General features: G+C 44.9%; 1 protein-coding gene across 1 annotated transcript in view; it reads left to right on the top strand.

Moving 5' to 3' along the window:
• The window catches only part of LOC126875578 (homeobox protein abdominal-A homolog), a 147,604-nt gene that overhangs the window by 57,673 nt on the left and 67,927 nt on the right, over positions 1-22,004 (top strand). The window contains exon 3 of the mRNA XM_050638530.1: positions 12,080-12,121. Coding sequence (XP_050494487.1) covers positions 12,080-12,121 — 42 coding nt within the window. The remainder of the gene's footprint in view (positions 1-12,079; positions 12,122-22,004) is intronic.

Below are 22,004 nucleotides of genomic sequence, written 5' to 3'. Positions count from 1 at the left end.
AGTGTTATCGTATACGATTGTTTAACACAATAAGTCGACGAATTAATAATTATAAACGATACACGCGTATCTTCTCGCGAAACGAGCGATTTAGATCTACAGGGTGGTTGGTAACTGGTGGCGCTATATTGACGCAAAATAATCATCGACGTATCTTCAAGTTCGATTACTTAACCGTCAGGCAAATATCTTCACGTCCTAAATTACACAATTTCGTATAGTTCTTTTGTCATATAGTTCAAGATACACGAACATTTTGCCGGCAAAAGGTTGAAGCGTATCGAGCGGAAATAAAAGGTACTGCTCTGCCGTGGAAAAGCAAACATTGACAAGCATTTTCTCGTATTCGATTCGACCTCGTCATCGGGCGTATTAAACGGAGCGTAAGTTTTTCAGCCGCACGAAACGCAGTTTCGCTTAATTTAAGCAGGTCAGGCATGCGAAACAATGTGACCATTTGGTAGGATAATTACGGAGGAAGGCTACCGCGTTCCGAAGGGGTGACTTGTATCTAGTTTCTGGGGTAATTCGGAATGGGGAAGGAGAAGGAGCCTGCGTGTCTTGGAGCGTTTGGGGTGGAAGGCGTTCCGAATTTACGATACATAAATATCCGGCGCGACTGTAACTTTGGAAAATCCTTTCGGCCAGAGAGGGGGTTAAAAATATTCGAACCGGGGGATAGCGGAGGTAACTGGCGTGTCACGCGCCGAGTAAAATCGAACGAGATGCAAACGCCACGGTTGAACGTCCACCGACTGCCTGTAAAATACATAGAAAATAGACGAAACATCGTCTATAAATACGGCGAGAGAGGGCAATAGGCAGGGTTCACCGTGCACGACTGTGAACAACGCGTATGAAATTCAGCAGACGGTGTGTGTCCGTTAAATACAGCGGGCCAATTCGAAAATATACCGATCAATTGCGGTGCGGACGTAGCGGTTTCGAGAAGGGCGGAGGAATCTTGGCAAACATGTGTTCCCGCGTGTACAACTCTCCTGCGGCCGAGTGCATGACGAATGATAGAAAGTCGTAGAACGGACTGAAATAGACCATTGTGAAGTTTCGATCGCTGACCTTATGCATGACTATCCGCTGATTCCACGTCTTATTCCGTCTGTAAGTTCTCGTGTATTATAACAAATGCGTTAGAGGAAAGTTTGATCGGCAAATAGTTGAATGCTTGAATAGAAAAACTTCTACTTCGAATTAACTTGAAATTCAACTTGAAATGGTTCAGTTGAGAAATGAAGAGTCCTCGATTAGATTTGTATATAATATTTCAGTCAGTTGAGAACAAGCTCGAAGAATTTGCTTTGAATATTTTCTCATAGACTGTAGGTAGATTAAGGTGCCATTTTTAATTATTATGATTATCAAGGCAGAACTTGAAATAGTTCAATTGAGAAATGAAGAGTGTTCGATTAGAATTCTTCGCAGTCTTCGGTTTAGTTTAATCCACTGTTTTTTAACGATGTTTATATATAATATTTCAGACAGCTAAGAACAAGCTCGAAGAATTTACTTTGAATATTTTCTCATAAACTGTAGGTAGATTAAGGTGCCATTTTTAATTATTATGATTATCAAGATAGAACTTGAAATAGTTCAGTTGAGAAATGAAGAGTCCTCGATTAGATTTGTATATAATATTTCAGTCAGTTGAGAACAAGCTCGAAGAATTTGCTTTGAATATTTTCTCATAGACTGTAGGTAGATTAAGGTGCCATTTTTAATTATTATGATTATCAAGATAGAACTTGAAATAGTTCAATTGAGAAATGAAGAGTCCTCGATTAGAATTCTTCGCAGTCTTCGATTTAGTTTAATCCACTGTTTTTTAACGATGTTTATATATAATATTTCAGACAGCTAAGAACAAGCTCGAAGAATTTACTTTGAATATTTTCTCATAAACTGTAGGTAGATTAAGGTGCCATTTTTAATTATTATGATTATCAAGGCAGAACTTGAAATAGTTCAGTTGAGAAATGAAGAGTCCTCGATTAGATTTGTATATAATATTTCAGTCAGTTAAAAACAAACCCGAAGAATTTACTTTGAATATTTTCTCATAAACTGTAGGTAGATGAAGGTGCCATTTTTAATTATTATGATTATCAAGGCAGAACTTGAAATAGTTCAGTTGAGAAATGAAGAGTCCTCGATTAGATTTGTATATAATATTTCAGTCAGTTAAAAACAAACCCGAAGAATTTACTTTGAATATTTTCTATCGTTTCATAAACTGTAGGTAGATTAAGGAGCCATTTTTAATTATTATGATTATCAAGATAGAACTTGAAATAGTTCAATTGAGAAATGAAGAGTCCTCGATTAAAATTCTTCGCAGTCTTCGATTTAGTATAATCCACTGTTTTTTAACGATGTTTGTACATAATATTTCAGACAGCTAAAAACAAACCCGAAGAATTATTTTGAATATTTTCTATCGTCTCATAAACTGTAGGTAGATGAAAGAGCCATTTTTAAGTATTATGTTTATCAAGGTAGAATCCATCAGCCTGGATAACTTAATTCATTGAGCGAGATGTCTGACGAAATGATACGTTTGAAACTGTGTTCGCATAGCTTGGTTCTGCGTTCTTTCGAATTTCACGTTTACCTCGAGGCCATATTTGTGAGGATACCTGTGCCATTCGCATTAACCATTCTCCGATGCTAATGCTAGGAAAAAGGAAACAGGCGATTGCCTGAATAGAGCAATTTACTCGGCCGATCCTTCTGTGTTACAAATTAAATTGCTAATTGATCTTAATTCCTTCATTAGCGCGATATCTACCTGAAAATCGTTATTATCTGAAATCTTTAAAAATTAATTCGATCAAACGACAGAATGAAACGCTTCGCGTTGAAATTCTCAGAATTAATTTATGTGTACATTTAAAGCTATCTAAACGTGTGATTCTTAATTCATGATATATAAATTCTTGAGAGGTTGTAATGTCTTGTAAAGTGATCCTGCGAGGATAATAATTAACAAACGTTTGAAGCAGATGCGTGAAAATGATAGAACGGAAAATGAGCGGCGTGAATTTAATACAACGAAAAGGGACGTGCGTTATAAAAATTGGGAAAAATTCTATGATACTTATGTAAATCGTTTGGAAATGTATTTAATCCATATTTCAATAATAAAAATGCTCATTCACATGGTTATTTTTATAATAGTGTCGTTTGTAATGTAATATTGTTTTATACTTTTCCAATAATCTTCGATTGTCTTTTCACAAACTGTGTATTCTTTTTTTAGCTCGAATGACAAACTATCGCGTAGTTGGAAATTAATTTGACTTTTGTATGACATATAAATAACTTAGCAAAATTTTGCATCCGTAATTAACAAAACTCTAGAGGTAAACGTAAAGATTTTTAAATAACAGGAATCTATGGTAATTTTGATTTTCTATGAAACGAGCACCCGAGTTTCGACACAAGGATTAAGTTCTTAATATTTCACACAAAATCATGAAATAGTACGCGCAAGTTTCGAGCTTTTTATCATCGAGGACAAATATTGAACTAAATTAGGATTCATAGTAAGATGTTCCAAATTCTTATCGCTAGGAATATTATCATCATTAACTAAATCTAATTATGCCAACATTTATTATTCAACAATAGAGTGAAGTAATACTAAATTAGGATTCATAATAAGATTTTTCAAAGTCTTATCGTTAAGAATATTATCATTATTAACTAAATCTAATTATGCCAACTATTTATTATCATCCACAAGGATTTGGAAATTTGCGTCGTAAAAAATTAATCCCTCAGTATCAACAATAGAGTGAAGTAATACTAAATTAGGATTCATAATAAGATGTTCCAAATTCTTATCGCTAGCAATATTATCATCATTAACTAAATCTAATTATGTCAACATTCATTATCATCCACAAGGATTTGGAAACTTGTGTCGTAAAAAATTAATCCCTCAGTATCAACAATAGAGTGAAATAATACGCTCAAGTTTCAAGCTTTTTATCATCGACGACATGTATTGAACTAAATTAGGATTCATAGTAAGATGTTCCAAATTCTTATCGCTAGGAATATTATCATCATTAACTAAATCTAATTATGTCAACATTTATTATCATCCACAAGGATTTGGAAACTTGTGTCGTAAAACATTAATCCCTCAGTATCAACAATAGAGTGAAATAATACGCTCAAGTTTCAAGCTTTTTATCATCGACGACATGTATTGAACTAAATTAGGATTCATAGTAAGATGTTCCAAATTCTTATCGCTAGGAATATTATTATCATTAACTAAATCTAATTATGCCAACATTTATTATTCAACAATAGAGTGAAGTAATACTAAATTAGGATTCATAATAAGATTTTTCAAAGTCTTATCGTTAAGAATATTATCATTATTAACTAAATCTAATTATGCCAACTATTTATTATCATCCACAAGGATTTGGAAATTTGCGTCGTAAAAAATCAATCCCTCAGTATCAACAATAGAGTGAAGTAATACTAAATTAGGATTCATAATAAGATGTTCCAAATTCTTATCGCTAGCAATATTATCATCATTAACTAAATCTAATTATGCCAACATTCATTATCATCGACAAAAATTTGGAAATTTGTATCCTAAAAAGCATCAATCCCTCGGTATGAACGATCGAGAGCACGAACCCCTCGACGAGTCACTGTATAAGCGAAAACGATGCATTTTTCGAGCACGCCAGACGAAATAACGCAGCCATTTGATAGCGGCGTAATAATCTCGAGCCGGACGGGCGGCGTGCCGAAGAAAAGGGGTTGTATCTGGCTATAGCCGGAGGTAGCGCGCCAGTGTATCCTGGGGTAAGTAAGAAGACGCCTAGAGTTTACGATGACGCGTAAATATCCCGGGCGTCCCCAACTTTTACGAACCCTTTGGTAGCCGGTATGCGCCGGGGGTTGCGGAGGGGTGGTAACAGGGTAGCGTGCCGGGGGTGCAGGAGGTGGGAATAGAAGTTTGCGGTGACTGGGCAGGGCCTTTATACACTCCTACCTTCAGTCTAACGCCCGCCACTTTACTTCGCTGTATCTTCGCCCCGGCGGCAGTGGCGGATCCGTGCTTTGACTCTCGCAACGCTCGCGGCCGCCAAATAAAACATCGCGCGAAGAAACTTGGTGCTGTCGCGCGAATCTTTTTCTTTTGACCGCTTTTTCTTCCCTTCGTTCTTTTCCAGCCTGCGTTATGCGGCCGCTTCTTTCGTTTCGACGACCAAACCACAACCGGGCGTTATTCTTCTTTAAACGAGTTTGTTTTTATACGCTGTCGTTGTCGTCGTGGTCGACGAGAATTTTCCAGAGTAATAAAAGAGAACGGGCAGGGAGGGGTGTTGGTAACGGTATCTCCAAGTTGTTAACGACCCGCTAACTAGATCCTTCTAGTCATAGTCCTTGTGGAAACTGAATATTCCATCGAGAATGTTCGAGTACTTGCTATGAAAATTACGCTACAAAGCATCGTGGAAAATTCGTACGGTGGCGATTATTTCCGTAAAATGGCAGGCAATTTCTCTGTTTCGCAAATCTTTTAAACGTCCTTTCTTTTTAGAAAGCAGCAACTTCGATAATACACAATGGCGGGCAATGTGTTCACGGTCACGGCATGTCGCCACGATTTTTCTTGTCGCGCTGATTTATCGCTCGCTTATTTGTGGGCCATTTCACCGCTGGACAAGTTATCTCGCGGGGGTTGGGTCGTTAGAGCGGAGAATAAGCACGCCATGATTCCGGACACATTTTTGCCTAGACGCTAGAACTTTCAGCCATTCGATCGTAGACTCGGTTCTCTCTGTGTGTGTGTGTACGCGAGGCGATATATACGAGGCGCGGGCCTCGAAAAGAAACCTCCAACGGTCGATCCATTGGTGTGGCTGCTGGTCGCAATGGGGACGGCAAGCTGAACGACTCTCTGCGATATGTACTAGCTAGCCGTGTACCTAGACTGCCATGTAAACCGAAAGTAAACTGACTTTTATGTACACCAACTACCGTATAGCGTACGCATAACGCATACATAGCCATGTTTCGGCCGTTATTACGTCGTTTCGAGTAGTTTCTTCAGACAGTCTATATGGCCCCGGATGTGGCTCAATGTATATGTATTTACGTTCAACGACATCCGAGTGCCGCGCCGAAATTATATTGACTCTGCCAAACGCGCTTTGCCACGTCAGATGCCTTTGTATCTCGTGCATTTCCTCTCTGCTCGACGTATCGCGACCTTTTCACATTCTCCTTCGCATTGTTCCATAGAAAAGGGGACGTCCATGGAACGAGCAGTGGACGTTTCTATCAATTCGACCTGGTGGACTTTCCATCAAATCTTTCGATCTGTACACAAACTTCGATTGGTTGGGTGAAGGGCTACGATAAATGAAACTGTCTTAGATAGTTTTGTAACGCCAGTTAATAGCAATAAATAGTCTTACAACACTGGTTGAAAGTCGCTTTTGTAATACGAAATGGAAAATCTTGCGTATCGTTGGCATTAGGTTTTTCCTGAATAGCATATTTATTGCTACGATGGTCGAAGATGCGATAGATATAGATTTTCGCGATTCTATAAGACATTTGACCTGGAGATAAAAAGGTCCGGAGGTGGAAAGCTGCAGCCTCGAAAAACGTGCGAAGAGTCCGCGGTAAACAGCTAAATTTAGTGGAAGTTGCGAAAATAGACGCGGGGGATCGTATCCCGGGTTGGTCGAGGCAAAATTATCGCTTTATTATTGCGAGGTGTTCGGTGACATAAAAACTCATTCAAGTTTCGTGTTCACTATGTTGGACAAACATGAACGCTCGCAGACGTGACCGCGTGGCAAACAGAATGGCACGCGCTGCACGTGTAGAGTCGACTCGCGTATTGCTCGTATCGAGTACGCTTCTAACTCACACTTCAAATTATAATCGAGAACTTGGGAAATATTCATTTGGAAAAAAAGTGCAACTTATCGAGGGACAAATGGTTCGTCGATTTTCCTCCCCTGAGAATTCGCATCCGAATAAATAAATTTCAGTTAATTGTACACCAAGCGAAATTTCCTTCCCACGTCGTGCAATTATTATACTTTATCCTATAATTATGAAAACACCCTATGTATTAGGCTATTTATCTACACCGAGATTTCCATATCATCCATGGATCGTTGCAAGCGATCTCTTGACGATTCGGCAAGGGGACACGAGCGAAAGGAATCGTTCGTTAATGCCCAATGATTGTCAGTGGTAACGAGCAGCGATCGATGGCGGACCTACCGAGTCGTTTAAATGCGCATCGAGTACAAATTTATTAGGCTATTTGGAAATACCGTGATAAAAGACAGAGGGACGACGGAACACCGAGGACGAAGAAGGCAAGCTGGGTAAGGATATTTCGGAGGAGGAGGGTATGGATATAAGGAAGGGCGCAAGGGTGGCGGTATCACGGCAACTGAGGCACCAGCGGGCAACCCCTTATAAGGGGTAGGAAGCAATTATAACACTAAATTAAGGGCGAGGAAAATTTGGCAATTAGGGGGATTCAAAAGGGATAAAGTTGCAGGATGGCCGTTTTTCCTATGCCAGATTCTTCGAGGGTTACCAGGCATTAGCTACTCGACCTGTTAAAACAGAAACTTTTACCGAGAAGGAAATGTCTCGATTGTCGGAAGATGCTGTGATAACGATACGAAAGTTTGCACTTGAGATGTGAATTTATTCGAGTTTTATTAGACGTACTCGTGATTTATTAGAAAGACCCGGAGAATAAATTTTCTTCAAAAGAATTAAACGATAAGTTTCTTCGAACAAAACGACTCGATAGTAATTTGAACTTTCAATGGAGGAAGAACTCGAAGAAGATAAACTCGAGACCATTGGCAATAAAATTACGCGGTGCGCGCTGGATCGATGACCGCGTGCGAGTTCAATTTTAGATCTTCGGCCCATTGTGAGCAACGAAACGTACGGCGAGCCGCAGAAACGCGATGATGCTTTACGCGCTGACGCGGCGCTGTCCGTCACGATGGGTGCCGCAACGTGGTTCACGGAACCCTGGCCGAACCCGCTAGCCACTGCGAATATATATCTCCATTTGGATTACACTGGACCAATACGGTAAACACAAACACATGGAAACAAAGAGAGAGAGAGAGAGAGAGAGAGAGAGCGACAGAGACGAGTGCTCGAGTGAACGTTTGGAAAGGGAGGAACAGAGTAAATGCTGGCAACAGAGAGAAAGGGAGAGCGGGAGAAATTGAATGAGGGAGGAAGAGAAAGAGGGTAGAGGAGATAGAGGAAAGCTGGGTGGAAGGGAGTAGTAGGTGGTAGAAATGGCGGTGCAAGTGGGTGGAGGGTGGTGGAACCACGACAGGGGGTTGCTAGAGGTCGACGCGTGCGGGCATTGCGATCCGTCAGAGCGGGTAAACCGAAAACATAAATTTAATAGGTTTCACCCCCTTCTTCGAGCTTTATGGCGCCACCGAATTTCCCATTAAATAAACAAGCGCAATGTTCATTACGGGGCACCGGATCTCGACCGATCGTGCGCTATATACGCGCCGCCCGCTATCGTAGATTATGTTACGTAGATGCATCTAGGGCTTAGACCGCAGCTTGCGGTTTCCGGATACGTATAGGTTTACACGGATGTGCGAGAACTACGATTCCGCTCTTCGAAATTGAACGTAAGAGGGAAGAAAATTGGTCGGACCGCTTTTGTATCGTCCGTTCGGATCGCCAACGAAATAGATTTTCTATCGTCGACTTCCTTTTAAACTCGCCAAAAGAAAAAAAAAAAGAATCAAAGAAACAGAGAAATAGCTTCGTTTGCAAGACAAACTATTTCTTTATCTCTTGTTTCAATTTCTGCCTTTTTCCTGAATTTCATTCAGACCGCCATTTTCACAATCGCGATAACAATAGCGAATTTGCAAATTATGCAACACGAGGCGATCAGGACGTAGGCTCGGATTTGGCCGATCGAAAGATCGACGCTCTGTACAGGTACAGGGTCCGTTCCAAATGGGCAGATGCTCGTTCGAATTTTCCCAGCCAAAACCGTCACGTGAAATGCTCGGCAATTCCGGATTTTTCGTGTTTTTTTTTTCACCGTGCCGCGCGTAATCTCTTTTTTCACGATGGTCTCTATCGGAAACGCATAGTGATCGTCCGCGCGCGCGGACGGCTACGCGAAACACTGTAACTCCTGCTTGCTGATAATTAGCGCATCCATCAGCCGCTGCAAGCCGCCAGCTAATGCCGATCGTACGTTATCGTTATCACGGTCTCCCCATTTTGTCCCACCGCCGCTGGCCCCCCTGCTCTTCCTCTGCCTCTCAGTCACCCCTCACACCCCGGGGTCCCCTCTATATTTGTACGTGGTCCGTACGCGACCCACAAGCAGCGACACCATCACCGGCCATCGCCATCCCCCGAACCTACCCCCTTTTCTCTCTCTCTCCACCCTGTCGGGCTGCCTCTCTGACTCCTGCCTTCCACCCTATATCGGGCAGCCAACGCACGAGCTGTCGATACGACCAATAATCTAATAACCAGTCACCGGCAATGTGTCGTAAGTCACCGGTCTGCAGATTTTCACTTCGGGAGCCAATAACGCGTTCCCTCTTGAATTATCAATTCGTCGGTCGGAGGCCGTAGCCGGCCGTACGAAAGAACGAGGCGCCATCGCGGCTTTCGCCGGGGATATGAGATTTCCTCGCTGATTTACAACTCCGCGTTTCGTTCAAGATCTGCGACCATCGAACCACTCACTGCGATCCGTTGAAATCGCGCAGCGAGAAAGGGATGAGAAAAAGGAGGCCGATACTCGAAGACGGGGCGAGATTGAGCGGAAAACCGCGATTCCAAGCTGCAGAGAAACAGACGAAGACATGGAAAAAGAGAGAGAGAGAGAACGGGGCGTGAATGGAACACGCGGGAACCAGCTATCGCGGAGCGCTTTATTTCCAGCGATCGACGAATCTCGCAGCGTTGTATCCCACAGCCGTAAAAATAGCGCAGTTCCCCTGGGGTGGTTGGCGTTGTCCGTTGATGTGGTTTTTTTCCCCGAAATCGTTTCTAAAAATCATAGAGTCGATGGAAGGGCGAATTACGGGATCGCGATAGCGCGCAGAGAGCGTGGAAGCGGTGCATGCGCGCATCTGACGGCCGCGGGCCGCCAAATGATCCAGAACACCGGTGGGAATTGGTTGAGCGTCGAAGGGGGTGTTGGTAGGGGCGAAAGCAGAGGCAGCGTTATAACTAACCGAGCTGATCTACGACCTGTTTAGTAGTTCTATATCAGCGCTGCACCATGCTTCGGTACACGCGATCGAATTGCCTCCTCTGCCGATAATATCTGACTTAAGTAGGCGCGTTTGCTCGTGCGAACACACGTAAGTACGTGGTACGCGCGTGTGTACACCCACGTGTGAGTAGAGGCACCACCGACGCACGAGTCGAGAGCTGGCGGCCGTGCACGTGCGCAAATAACTAGAATATGGATGACAGAGCCCGGCTGGGCAGGAAAGAAGTTGTTCTTAGATGTTAGATTATCATGGCCAGTACGTTTGTAGCCGATGCGCGTGTAAAACGGCTGTGTTTGGTTTAATGCGCGGCCATCGCTGCCGCCGCCGCCTGCCTACCCCTTTTCGTTGGCCGCATTATACTTTCAATAGGTTGCTTTACGATCGTGACTAACTAGCCCGGTTACACGATAAACGAGTTAATGATTGATGTAACCGAGGCATCGTAATTCGAGTCGCGATCGAAATTGATTATACTATTCTGTTATTACGGTGAGTTAGAAGCGGCGCGGCGAGGCGCGCGCGCATAATTGCCGCGTGTTCTGAAGCGAGTCGTTTGACAATTGAAATTTCCCATTTCGCGCGATTAACTTAATCCTTTCCGCTACGATGATCATGCACCGTGTCTGCTGCTGTTTGCTAATGTTGACCGATTGCATTTCGCATTACATTTTAATTTTGCATAACGGCGGCGGATGTTGGTTTCACGATCAGTGGCGCTATTGTATCGTGCTGTAATCGTAATCCGTTTCCATTTTATAGCGTATTTCTGGAATCGGAAGATTTGTAAAAAAAACCGCGCCATTGTTCGCCGGTAATCGCAGCAGGTGTTTGATTCGCCGGAATTCGAAACGGATGGAAAGGACCGCTTTGAGCGAATCCCTGCCGGGCGTCATTTTCACTTTACGAGAGATTGAATGTATAATGAGGGAAGGAGATTAAACGCGGAGTGTCGTTGAAACACGGCACGCATTTGTCCATGTCTAATAGAATATTAACGAACACAATCCGGCGTTCGATGGCCGCGTACAAAATGCATTCAGTAGCTGATCGATCGACGTTTCATCACGCGCCAGCGAAATCGCCGGCGAAATGAAAAACAAGAGGAAGGGGCGAGAAGAGGGTAGGAGAGGGTTGCTCGTCGAACAAACGTGACACAGATGAAGGAAGGGGTAACGGTGGCGCGAAGGGGCACTGGGGATCGTTAATTGTTTAATCCCGTGCGATTGGCGCGGATATTTTTAAATATGAATCCTCGATCTAGAAATTGAACTATCCGATAGAAAATTGTGTTGTCCGATGCCGCGATATATCGCCTCGGCTTGGCGAATGGCTAAATACGATTTATGGCTTCATTTATGACGGGCCACGAGTTATTCTCATTGGCTCGGTTTTAAAATGTTCCGATCGATCGATCGCGCGCGCTGCTCTCGCATTATACGCGCCCGGGCTGCTTAAACATTTCCAGGATTTACGATGTTTCGCGCAGGCGGTGATCAGTTTTCAGCGAATAATTCAAAAAGTGACGCCTCTTATTATATGTACGCGATATCCCGGCGATTTCTACCTCTCGCTCGTCCCGTACCCGACCCACTCCAGATCCAGCCGGTGTTGCGTTCAATTCGATCGTCGAAAAAGATTTATTCGGATCGTTCCACGCCGTTGCGAATACACGAGCGCGCGCGCGCGCGCGCGTCCACGCCAGCCAACCAGAGAACGTTGAATCCTCACGTAGACTTTTCTCTCTGTCACAGGTAAGGAAGATATTGCTAAGCCGCATTGGACATGGTTGCAAGGTGAGTTGAGTTGTGCTTTCTTCAAACATGATTAAAGTTAGAAGGCGTTTCGCGTGTTCAAGGTTTCGGCGTCGATTTCCAGCAGGATGATTTCAATCGGGGACACCGAGGATATGCGACGCGAGGATTACGACCGATTGAAATCACCGTCTGGAATGGGACGACGCCGAAGACTCGACTCGATGAAACGCTTCTGGTTCGTCGACGTCGCGTTCGTCCCGTGAGCGTTTTAAACGGCCATTCGAAAGTTTCGTGCCGAATTCGGATCGTGTGTCAAGAGATTAGATTTATTCGGGGCGAGGCGTGCTCGCACAGATGCTGCTACCACAGCAGACGAGAGAGAGAGCTACCCCCTCGAATTTCACGAATTCGGTGTAGAGCTGTGGCATTCTTGAGCGGCACGGGAGGCAGGCTTCCAAGAATATAAAGAGTCGTGGGGTGAATTTTCATCGCGTCGAGAGTCCCGGGCTGCTATTGCTGCTTTCCGACTCCGTTTCCCTTTCCCCCGTTGACGAACTCTTTGCCTGTGCGAGGCGGCCGGGAAAAGAAGCATCGCGAAGAACAGCTGCGAGCGTCTCGACAGCGCGACCGATCCCGTGTTTCTCTTTTTCTTGAAAACGAGGGAACAACGAGGCAGAAAGAGAAAACGAAGAAAAGGTTCGCCACGAGAGAACGTGCAGGAGGTGGCGTTGGAAGGAAATCGGGGCGGGGGGAAGAATAGGGAAGACTAGCCGCGCGAGAGTAAGAGAAGGAGAGCGAGGCAGAGAGAATACAGAACGATGCCTTCGAGGGTGATCAATAAATATTGGCTCTCGGGGGTGAAATTGGGGTAGCCGAGTACGGGTATGGCGACGGAGGGTGAGAGGAAGGACAGTCGTGCTGCTGCGGTTGCCGCCCCTTTCCTATGGCACACGACGTATGGCAGATATAACCACTTGGTATAGGCAATGGAGAATCGCTCATGGACCGTAATTCCCTCAGACTTTCTGATCGATACTCACTTTAAGCCATTCTGCCAGGAAAAACGCAGAAAGGGTCGCGAGGCTTTACGAGGTAAACTGATAGAACGGAGGCTGCCCGTAAAAATTCGATGGCACGTAGATCGCACGGTTTCGCGCATCCAGCAACCGCCATAAGCCGAATCCTATATGGAAATTCTCCGTGGAATAGATGTTGTATCGGTATCAGACAACGTACGCGCCGTTTCAATGGGCATATTCCCTTGATTGCGCGTCCCCGACACGGGATTTCGTTGCGCGCGATTTTCCGGTTTGTGACGTCCCCTCTCATTCTCACCCTCCGTTGGAAGAACGAGAAACCAAGTCGTCCTCGTTAATTACCATTTAATTCCATAAAGAATTGCAGTTTTAAGGGATAACCGTAGTCCGATCGAACTCCACCGATTGACGAAGGATTAAATGGCTAAAGGGTTGGTAGGAAGATCACATTGACGGAGGGTTATTCGAGGCGATGGGCTGCGTGATGCAGCATCTCGATTATCGAGTTATCCATTCCTCCCTTTCACTGGTTTATCAGTAGTGTGCGTGCATTTATTTCGTAGTTTTTCCTTTCTTCCTCGGTGAATGAACGGCGCTTTGTAATTTGTAAAACAAACTGTCATTCCCTACTGTAAAGCGTTTTCATATAACGCGGTCCGTACACGGTTGTATAGATGGAAGGATTAATTTGCAATGGCCGGGAAGAAGCACTTCCTCGACTTCTCTCAATTGTCTCCGCCATGTTCCAACTTCTGCTAAATAGAAATCCTCGTAGCTTGTCGGAGGAGAGATATCCGTGAATTTGGTTAGAATTTGGATGAGGAAACTGGATGCTTCTCGAGGCGTGAAATGGCTGCGTTAACCGCTTGCACGAGCTGGAACCCTGAATCGAGCACAAGGAAAGGGGCGGACGCTTTCCTTTTCCTCCTCTTTCTCCTCCGCCGCTATCTTCTCCTCTCGCTTCGCTCTCCGCTATCTCTTCCACAAAATACCTCTCACCTTCTTCGTCTCCCTTGTTCCATTCTTTTAAAAGGCTTCCGTCCAGAGACAACGTTGTTTAGTAATACCATGCTTGAGACTGCGCCGGAGGGTCATAATAGAATTTATACCTTTCGAGTTTTTCCGCCGCTCTTTATGGCCAGTTCAACGAGACGAGTCGCCATCCTATTAATGATCGCGATCGTCTGGAAATTGCTGCCTTTGTAAAACTCCTATATCCCACGGTTTCTCTCTCCTTCGCATCGGATTATCGACGTTTTTCCATACGATCGTGAGGCAACCGCGCCTATCGTGGGATAAGGGTTCGCGACACTTTATGCACCCTCTCGAGTGAAATTCATTCAGCCAACTATCTCTGCTCTCTCGTTCTCATGTTTATTAACTATAAATTGACCGGAATGTTATCCCATTTGAAATTCACGTTAGAATATTTCATCCGGCGCGGAATGAACGAGCGGATTTACCAAGTCCACCCCTCGAAACGCCACCCTAAAGACGCGAGGCAATCTTTCTCTCGCGTTTCTTCTTTGTTTAGCGGGGATTTGAAGCGGGTCGCGGTTCGAACACGCGGATAAGCAATATCGTCGTCCAGATCTCAACGAGAGGTATAAGACGAGAGTTATGCGGTCTGCTATGCGCGAGGGAATCGTAGATCAGCGGCTGGCACGTCTGCAGGGACGTGGAAGCGAACGTGAACGAACAGAAAGCCACCGCCATCATCCCATACAACCCCCTTTCGTTCATCCACGACCCCACCTTTCTTCCAAACCAACCCCCGCTATCCCCTCCTCCCTTGTTTCCGCTGCTCCTTGCTTACCTCCCTTTCTCTCTTGCCGTCTATTTCTGTCCCTCCCTGGCCCTCTCCCCGTAGTCTCTTTCTCTCGACATTCGTATCTCGCTATCTTGGAGACCCAGCCACGGGTCTGCCCGTGTGCCTACGTGTTCGTCGTCTTTGTACGCTTATATACGCGTCCCCTTTTGTACACTTGTACCGCGCGTGCGTCCGTGTGTCGAGTACGTCCGAGCTGGAACATGTATATCATCGACATGTATACCTACGTAAAATGCCAAAGCAAGCGCATAAGGAGAGGCACGAGTATGAGTGAACACAATACTGGGTGTGGCATCCAGGCTGAACTATTATTTCACTCGACTCGGAGGTATAGCCAGGCCACGAGACGCGAGTCGCGCGGACCCGATTCGCACACCGTGTCGACCGTATTCTTTCCTATCGAGATGTAATTGCCAGCGGAATGTCACGGGCTCAGCCGACAACCAAAAATGTCTACACGGTCGTTTCGTTTTATACGGAACGTGCCGATGTTACGGTATTTCGTCGTTTCGCCACAACCGCGCGATATTCCAAATGACACGTATGTATACGTGTAGTATAAAGAAGGTCGGTCGAAGGAAGAACCATTCTGTACGGATCGTAGATTGCGCGAGAATGAGACAGAGTAGAGAGTTCGTTTATCCGGAATAGTTAATAAGCTTAGGTAATTGGCCACGGATAAGGGCAGCGTTTCCGTTGTAACGAGAATTAAGAGCAGCGAACGAGGTGGTTCCGTCTCGTGGTAGTGGTTCTATCCTATTTTTTCGTCGGCGGCACGTGAATTAAGTTCCTTCGCTATCTTCAGTCCTCGCGTAAATTACACCAGCTCCATGGAGAGAAATGGCCGCCTCTTCTTTTCCCCTCTCAGCTCCTCCCTCGCGTCTTCTTTCTCTCTCTCTCTCTCTCTCTCTCTCTGCTTCCCTCTGCTTCTCTTTGCTCTCTTTCTCTCTCCACTTTATTTACATATAGATACGAAAACCATTGAGTCGCCGGCGAAAGTACTTCCCTTTTTATAGGTTTATTCATTCGGCATCGATAAAATTTGCCCGGAATTATAGCGTTTCTCGCGTCGCCTCTCGTCCATCCTTTAGTTTCCGATCGCGACTTCTTTTCGCCCCCAATATCCGCCGCCTTTTCTCCTTCGTTCGATTAACGAGATGAAAATTTCGAATTTCGAAATTTATCCGACGTATTGTTCGTTTTCGAGCAATTTCGCGTGTCTGTAATTTCGAGCACGGATAGCCTCGATGCTTCGAAGGGGTTGAGCATAACTCGAAACATATTATGAACACATACATAAACATCCCTTGGCGTTATCAGTTGTCGGACGCCGGCGCGCCGGATATTGTCGCATCCTCCGTTTCGCTCTCCCTGTTACACGGTACAGAGCGAGACACAAACGTGCTGGCCGAACAAAACCCGGGAAAATCGAGGGAGAACGCTACTCCGGAGAAAATACAGATCTTTAATGATCTGGGGATACGAGATGTTATCAAAGGTCCCTGGAAGATGCACGATTTTTCATCGATCGCGTTTATCGACGATTACGATTGTCGTAAAAATTCAGTTTAATTGACACTTTGGTTTTTCATAGAAAATATATGTTTAATGCATAGTTATTATACTGGACGATAATTTGCTGCCACGATTGTTATTATTTTTTTAGTCTTTTGTTGTGGAAAATCGTTATTTTTCAGTTTATATGTTTCGAGAAAATTATGTAGAAAGGTAAACAGTATCGAAAAAACAATTTTTACGTGAATTAAAAATATCTTTAATAAAAGAGATACGAAGTTTCTGCAGAGGCATAGTAGCGACGAATGTTTTAAGCAGCAAACCTGTTTTTTTTTTCGCGTCCTACGAATAGAGAAAGTTTTCCGGAAGATTCGTCACGCAAAGAACACAACTTCTTAATAAGGATCTAAGGGCTAGTTTTTCCCTTTTTGTCGAAGGATGTTTTATGTCGTTGCGTGTCCCCTGACAAAAAAACGACTTTTACTTTTTTATTGCCTTTGAAATTTCACTTTTTTTCGTGCACCTTTGCCACGGTAGTGTAGAACGGTTTGTAGAAACTGGCGATTCCGACTTTTCTCGGTGAAAGTTGGCTCGTTTCCCTTGTTAGGGCCCCACGGCGCCTTGTTATTTTTTTGGGGGGGTAGTAAAAAAGAGGACGACGCTTTTCGTTCGGTGAAAGTTTGGGATAATGCAAGGTGATCCGCACGTTCCTCCAGTTCTGCTCGGAAAACATTTTTTTACCGCTGAACGGTATTTTCTAAATTTCGAACGTTAAAGATAGGAGACACATTTTCTAACGAGATAAAATCGGAAACTGTCGTTCGTGTCGCGGCTACGACTCGCTTGCTATTAAAATATCGTCTCTTTCCATATTACGTACCATCGTGTCCTTTTTCATCGTAATTGAAATTAAAATGATACAGGGCTCTCCGCATGCTCTCGCTTGCCACTGCGAACGCGCGGAAAAGTATGAAAACGGTGCCTAAATTTCTTCGTGTACACAGATATTTAAGCATGGTCACGGTGATGCCGTTTTATTACCCGTAACAACCACATCGTATAAACGAGCAAAGTACCGGAACTACCTGCTGCACCTTAACCTTCGTCTACAATGCAAATTCTCAGTCAACCTTAGACTTCATTTTCAGCAGTTTTTATTTTGTCGGCCCCGTATACCGGTCCCATAAAAGCCCCCAATAAAAGAAGGTCCACTTTAGGTGGCAAACATTTCTGAATATGATCATAAAACGGAGAATAAGAATCGAGAACGCTTTCTTAACCTCGGCCAGTATCGTGGATGGAAGTTAAAAGACAAAGAAGAGGGATAGACTGGTCGGAAAACCTTGGGCGAAAGATTAATTGAATTTCAGCGGCAATTAAACGGCCGAGAGGAATGCGTTTTGAAATGAGCTCGGAGATGGTGGCTGGCCCCGCAGTATCAAGTAGAAGGATATTGCATCGGACGAATGGGACGAAGGGTGCCGAAGGGTGGGCGCGCGTCGCTTGAAAGAGTTAAATCGAGGCCGGTGCGCGCAGGGCGGCTAGCGACGAGCAAATAATCGAGTTTAATTGCAAAACCGTCGGCATGATTTAATTACGCGGCGCGGCGCAGTTAGATATATATTATGTACCACCCTCCCCTCCCCCGTTACATATATACCGCTGGCTTTCGCCCCTCGTCCCGCCCAGCCACCCAGATACGTAATAATAAGTGAAGTCACGCGGTGTGCGCGATCGTATATTTGTTCAAGTATCGAGTAAAGATCGTTGCAACGATGAAAATGAACATCCTATTCTTTCCTCTCTTCTGTTCCACTCGAGAAATAGCTTCTATTATTTTATACGAATATCTTTAATATTTTTAGTATCGCTTCGCCAATTTCAAATTTTCTATGTACTTTCGACAAGAACAATGAATGGGAATGTTGAATATCCGCTCGGGTGAATTACAGAAAGAGGATGGATTTATATTATGGCAGTCTAAAATCTGGTCGTAACACGACACGCCGATAAAGGAAGGTTCTTAAGGGAGACGATGGAAATATATCCGAGTGTGCAATTAGTTTGACGTACTCCGGAATGGGCACTTGAACTCGTTAACGAAACCGCGTTTTTTTTCAGCGGCTGGCCTTTATCTGATGTAACAAGAACTCTCGCGAAGAGACCGGCCGTGGTTGGCCGCACCGGTGAATCGCATTTTTGCATTCCCACGCGAGTTTTTGCGCGCGTCTCTCCGTGGTGCGCGGTATGCCGCCCGGATATGTGTGCACGGATATCTGCATAAACGTGTGCAACGTGGAAGCGGTCGGCCTGAAGAATATCGCGAGAGATCACGAAAGAGGGAACGGCCGCGTGAGTTTCGTCGAGTGGTGGACTCGTTTGCACTCGGCGCATTCGAAAGCTGGCCGTATCACGCGGCGGCAGCGATTCTCTCCTTTTTTGTACCTCTCTCTTTTTCTCTTGTGTTTCAAATCGCCCTGACTCCTCTTTTTTCTCCTCCTTCCTTCCGACCCGTTTCAGCCCTTCTTCCAAGAGGTGGCCTTATCTCTCGTTGGTTTTTGTCCGACTGCAGTAGCATGGCAACACGCGATGCAAGGTTTCGCGCGAGACCAACCTGCGACAGGAGATTTCCGGTTGATATCGTTGGTTCGTAGCACGCGAACACACCGAATCCCCTTTTCAGACTGAACGAGATTGATAACACCCGCATCCAAACCCGATCTGATTTTATGAGCTGTTGACGACACCTTCTGGCCAGCAAGCACCACACCGCTCTGGATAAATAATAGAATAACCGTGACTCGACACGCGATCTACTCGAGGACTCAATTCTTACCACACAGCTGTCTGTACTCACCGCGGCTCGGTGTACTCTGTCGTTCGATTATTCATGACTGTGTAACTCAACGATATACAATTACAATGACGAATAACATGTAACACGAACATTTCAACTACGAGGTTAATAGAAGGATATGCCAGTATGTTTATTTGCTTAGACGTGGTCAACGCGAGGGCTATATCTGCGCCGCTTCCTAAATCACTTCGTTGCGGACCAGAGTTGAGACGCCAAGATCTTCTCGGAGTACGTAATTAACGAGGAGTAATGGACGCGTACGGTCGTGATTCTGATATCTCTCTGATACGCGCGATAATATCGAGCGTCGTTAAAATATTGAAAAAATGCTTAGCACCGTAGTAGCTTCTCGTAGTTCGCGTACTGCGGCTGATCCGAGCTGTGACGGTAGCTAGCGGACGATAGAATCACGAGCCAGCGATATACGGCGTCAGGAGTTGCAGTCTGCAAACGTATTATGATAATTTCGCTGGAATAACGTACGAGTGGATGATAGCCGGCCGCAAGAAATGCGAAAAAAGGTCTGGCGATTTCAACGAACGTACATTTATGAATTTTCATCGAGGATATTATAACTAAGGGAGGGAGTGTATGACGAAGTATCTTAATTCGATGCAATTTATACGAGCGTACCGTGTGGAATTAATATCCATCGTGAACGGAGTAAAGCTCATTAATAACGGGATTACCGATCGCTTATTTTGCCAACGCACATCGACACCGCTGGCGGATTTCACTTCGAGATTAGATTGTGTAGTCATTAAGTGACCAGCGTATAACTTTATCCGATAACGACACTGGTTCTCGTACAAAGGATTCTCCACGTGCTTTCCGCTGTGCGTCGGTGCCATTGCAGCGGAGAGGCATTCGAGTCTGCGAAATATTGTGTAAACTAACGAAGAGGATTATAATTACGAGTATTGAATAACGGGGAAACGAACAGAATGAAAGATACTACTACTATTTCAAGTGACGTAAAGCGAAATGAAAGACGCGTAAATTGTAAAATTTCGCCGTCAGGTTATAACGCGCCATTAAGTATTTGTAGCGTGTAAATCTTATACGCCTATCAACGACGTTAATGGATCTGTCAGTAGACAGATCTACGTTGCCACGAAAGAGGAAAAGAAAGCAAGAGAAGGAAGGAAGAAGAGCAATGACAGCAGCTCGGAGGAACAGAGGTTACTGTCTGGAAACCAAAATATATTGCTACATACGACCGTATACGAGCGTATTCAACGGTATCGTGCCTTTAATCGTACCGTTAACTCTTCTCGAGAAACGCTTCGACATCACTTTCACCAAATATTTCTCTATCCACAGCGTTACATTTTCTAACGTCGACGAAATTTGAAACGGATTCTCGTTCGCGGTTCTACTTACAAATTAGCGATTACTATCGTTCGAATGATTAGTACAGTCTCGAAAATGTTCTTAGCCGAAACTAATCGAAATTACAGAGTACGAGTGTCCGGTATGAAAAAGGAAATCCTCATAAAATTCCGCGAGGGAAAAGAATCTTCGGAAGCATACGTGATACAGCATAGGTGTCGGTCGTTGCCGTTGAAAAGCCCATAATGTATCGGGTTTTTCATTTAGGCGACGGTAATCACCATCCTTTGGGTAGCCGGCTGCCGTTATTTCGATCTGTTCTCCTCTCTCCCTCTCTTTCTTTTTTTCTTTTTTTTGTTTTTATCACAGCCACGCGTAAATCGGCGGTAACGGCGATAAACCTGTGAAGCTGTGAACGTCCAACATTTGTTATTGCTCTCGCGTGTGAAGTTTGATATCCTCGTGTGCACACGCACATATTAATCCCTCCCGTGTAAGCATATGTATGCGCGTAGAATGCAAAGGACGATGTTACCGGTGCTGGTGGTGGTTTGGTGAATCGCGCGCATGGGGATGGGGGCTTGTGGGGGTGTAGCAGACAGAGAAACAACCAGACCCGCTTTAACGGGGAGCGACAAAGACCATGGGAAACGATGGAGGGGTTGAGTCGGTGGGGGTGGCGAGAGGTGGAATGGGGGAGGCGGGGGTAGGGCGTGCGCGCCTGCACCTCATAAACTTAAACCCTAATTAACCGGCGCTACGGCTACTGTTGCGCCCTACGTGCGTATGCTTCTCGTTCGTACACACGAACGCACTTTGTCGCTTTTCCCTCTCGCTCTGTTCTCCTCGGTCTCAGCTTCGTTCGTTCGTTCATCCGTGTGCGCGTTCGCCTGGTATTCTCTAGCGAGAGACGCGATGTTTATTGCTCGACTTCGCGTAAATTAGCTGCACCGCGAAACTATCCGGTGGCTTTCATTCGCGGTATACAGCCACTGTCTGGGCTACTGCTACCAGTTTCTGAAGACGAGACAGCATCTCGGTATCGCGAGTGGATGAGCAGATATACTTGGGGGATACAGAGAAGTTCTGCGGACGTTTCGGTAATCACGGTGAAAATAGAGCGCTTCGCGTAGCTTCGTATACTTGAGTATACGTGTAAGACGTATGGCTTGCACAGTGGTAATTGGAATGGGGTTGAGAGCCGTTTTCGAACGAAAAACTTCTGACCGTGCGAGAAAGGGTAAAGGTAGGCTTCTGTGAATCGGTGGAAAAAATATGTACGGTTCTTATCATGGTTGGAAATACATTGGGAGTTATATCGGTCTTCTCGAAGTAATTTTTGCCCATTTT

This window comes from Bombus huntii, chromosome 18 (genome assembly GCF_024542735.1).
Source record: "Bombus huntii isolate Logan2020A chromosome 18, iyBomHunt1.1, whole genome shotgun sequence".
Lineage (NCBI taxonomy): Eukaryota > Metazoa > Arthropoda > Insecta > Hymenoptera > Apidae > Bombus > Bombus huntii.
Note: the sequence above shows the minus strand (reverse complement) of the source record. Positions and strands in the feature narration are given on the sequence as shown.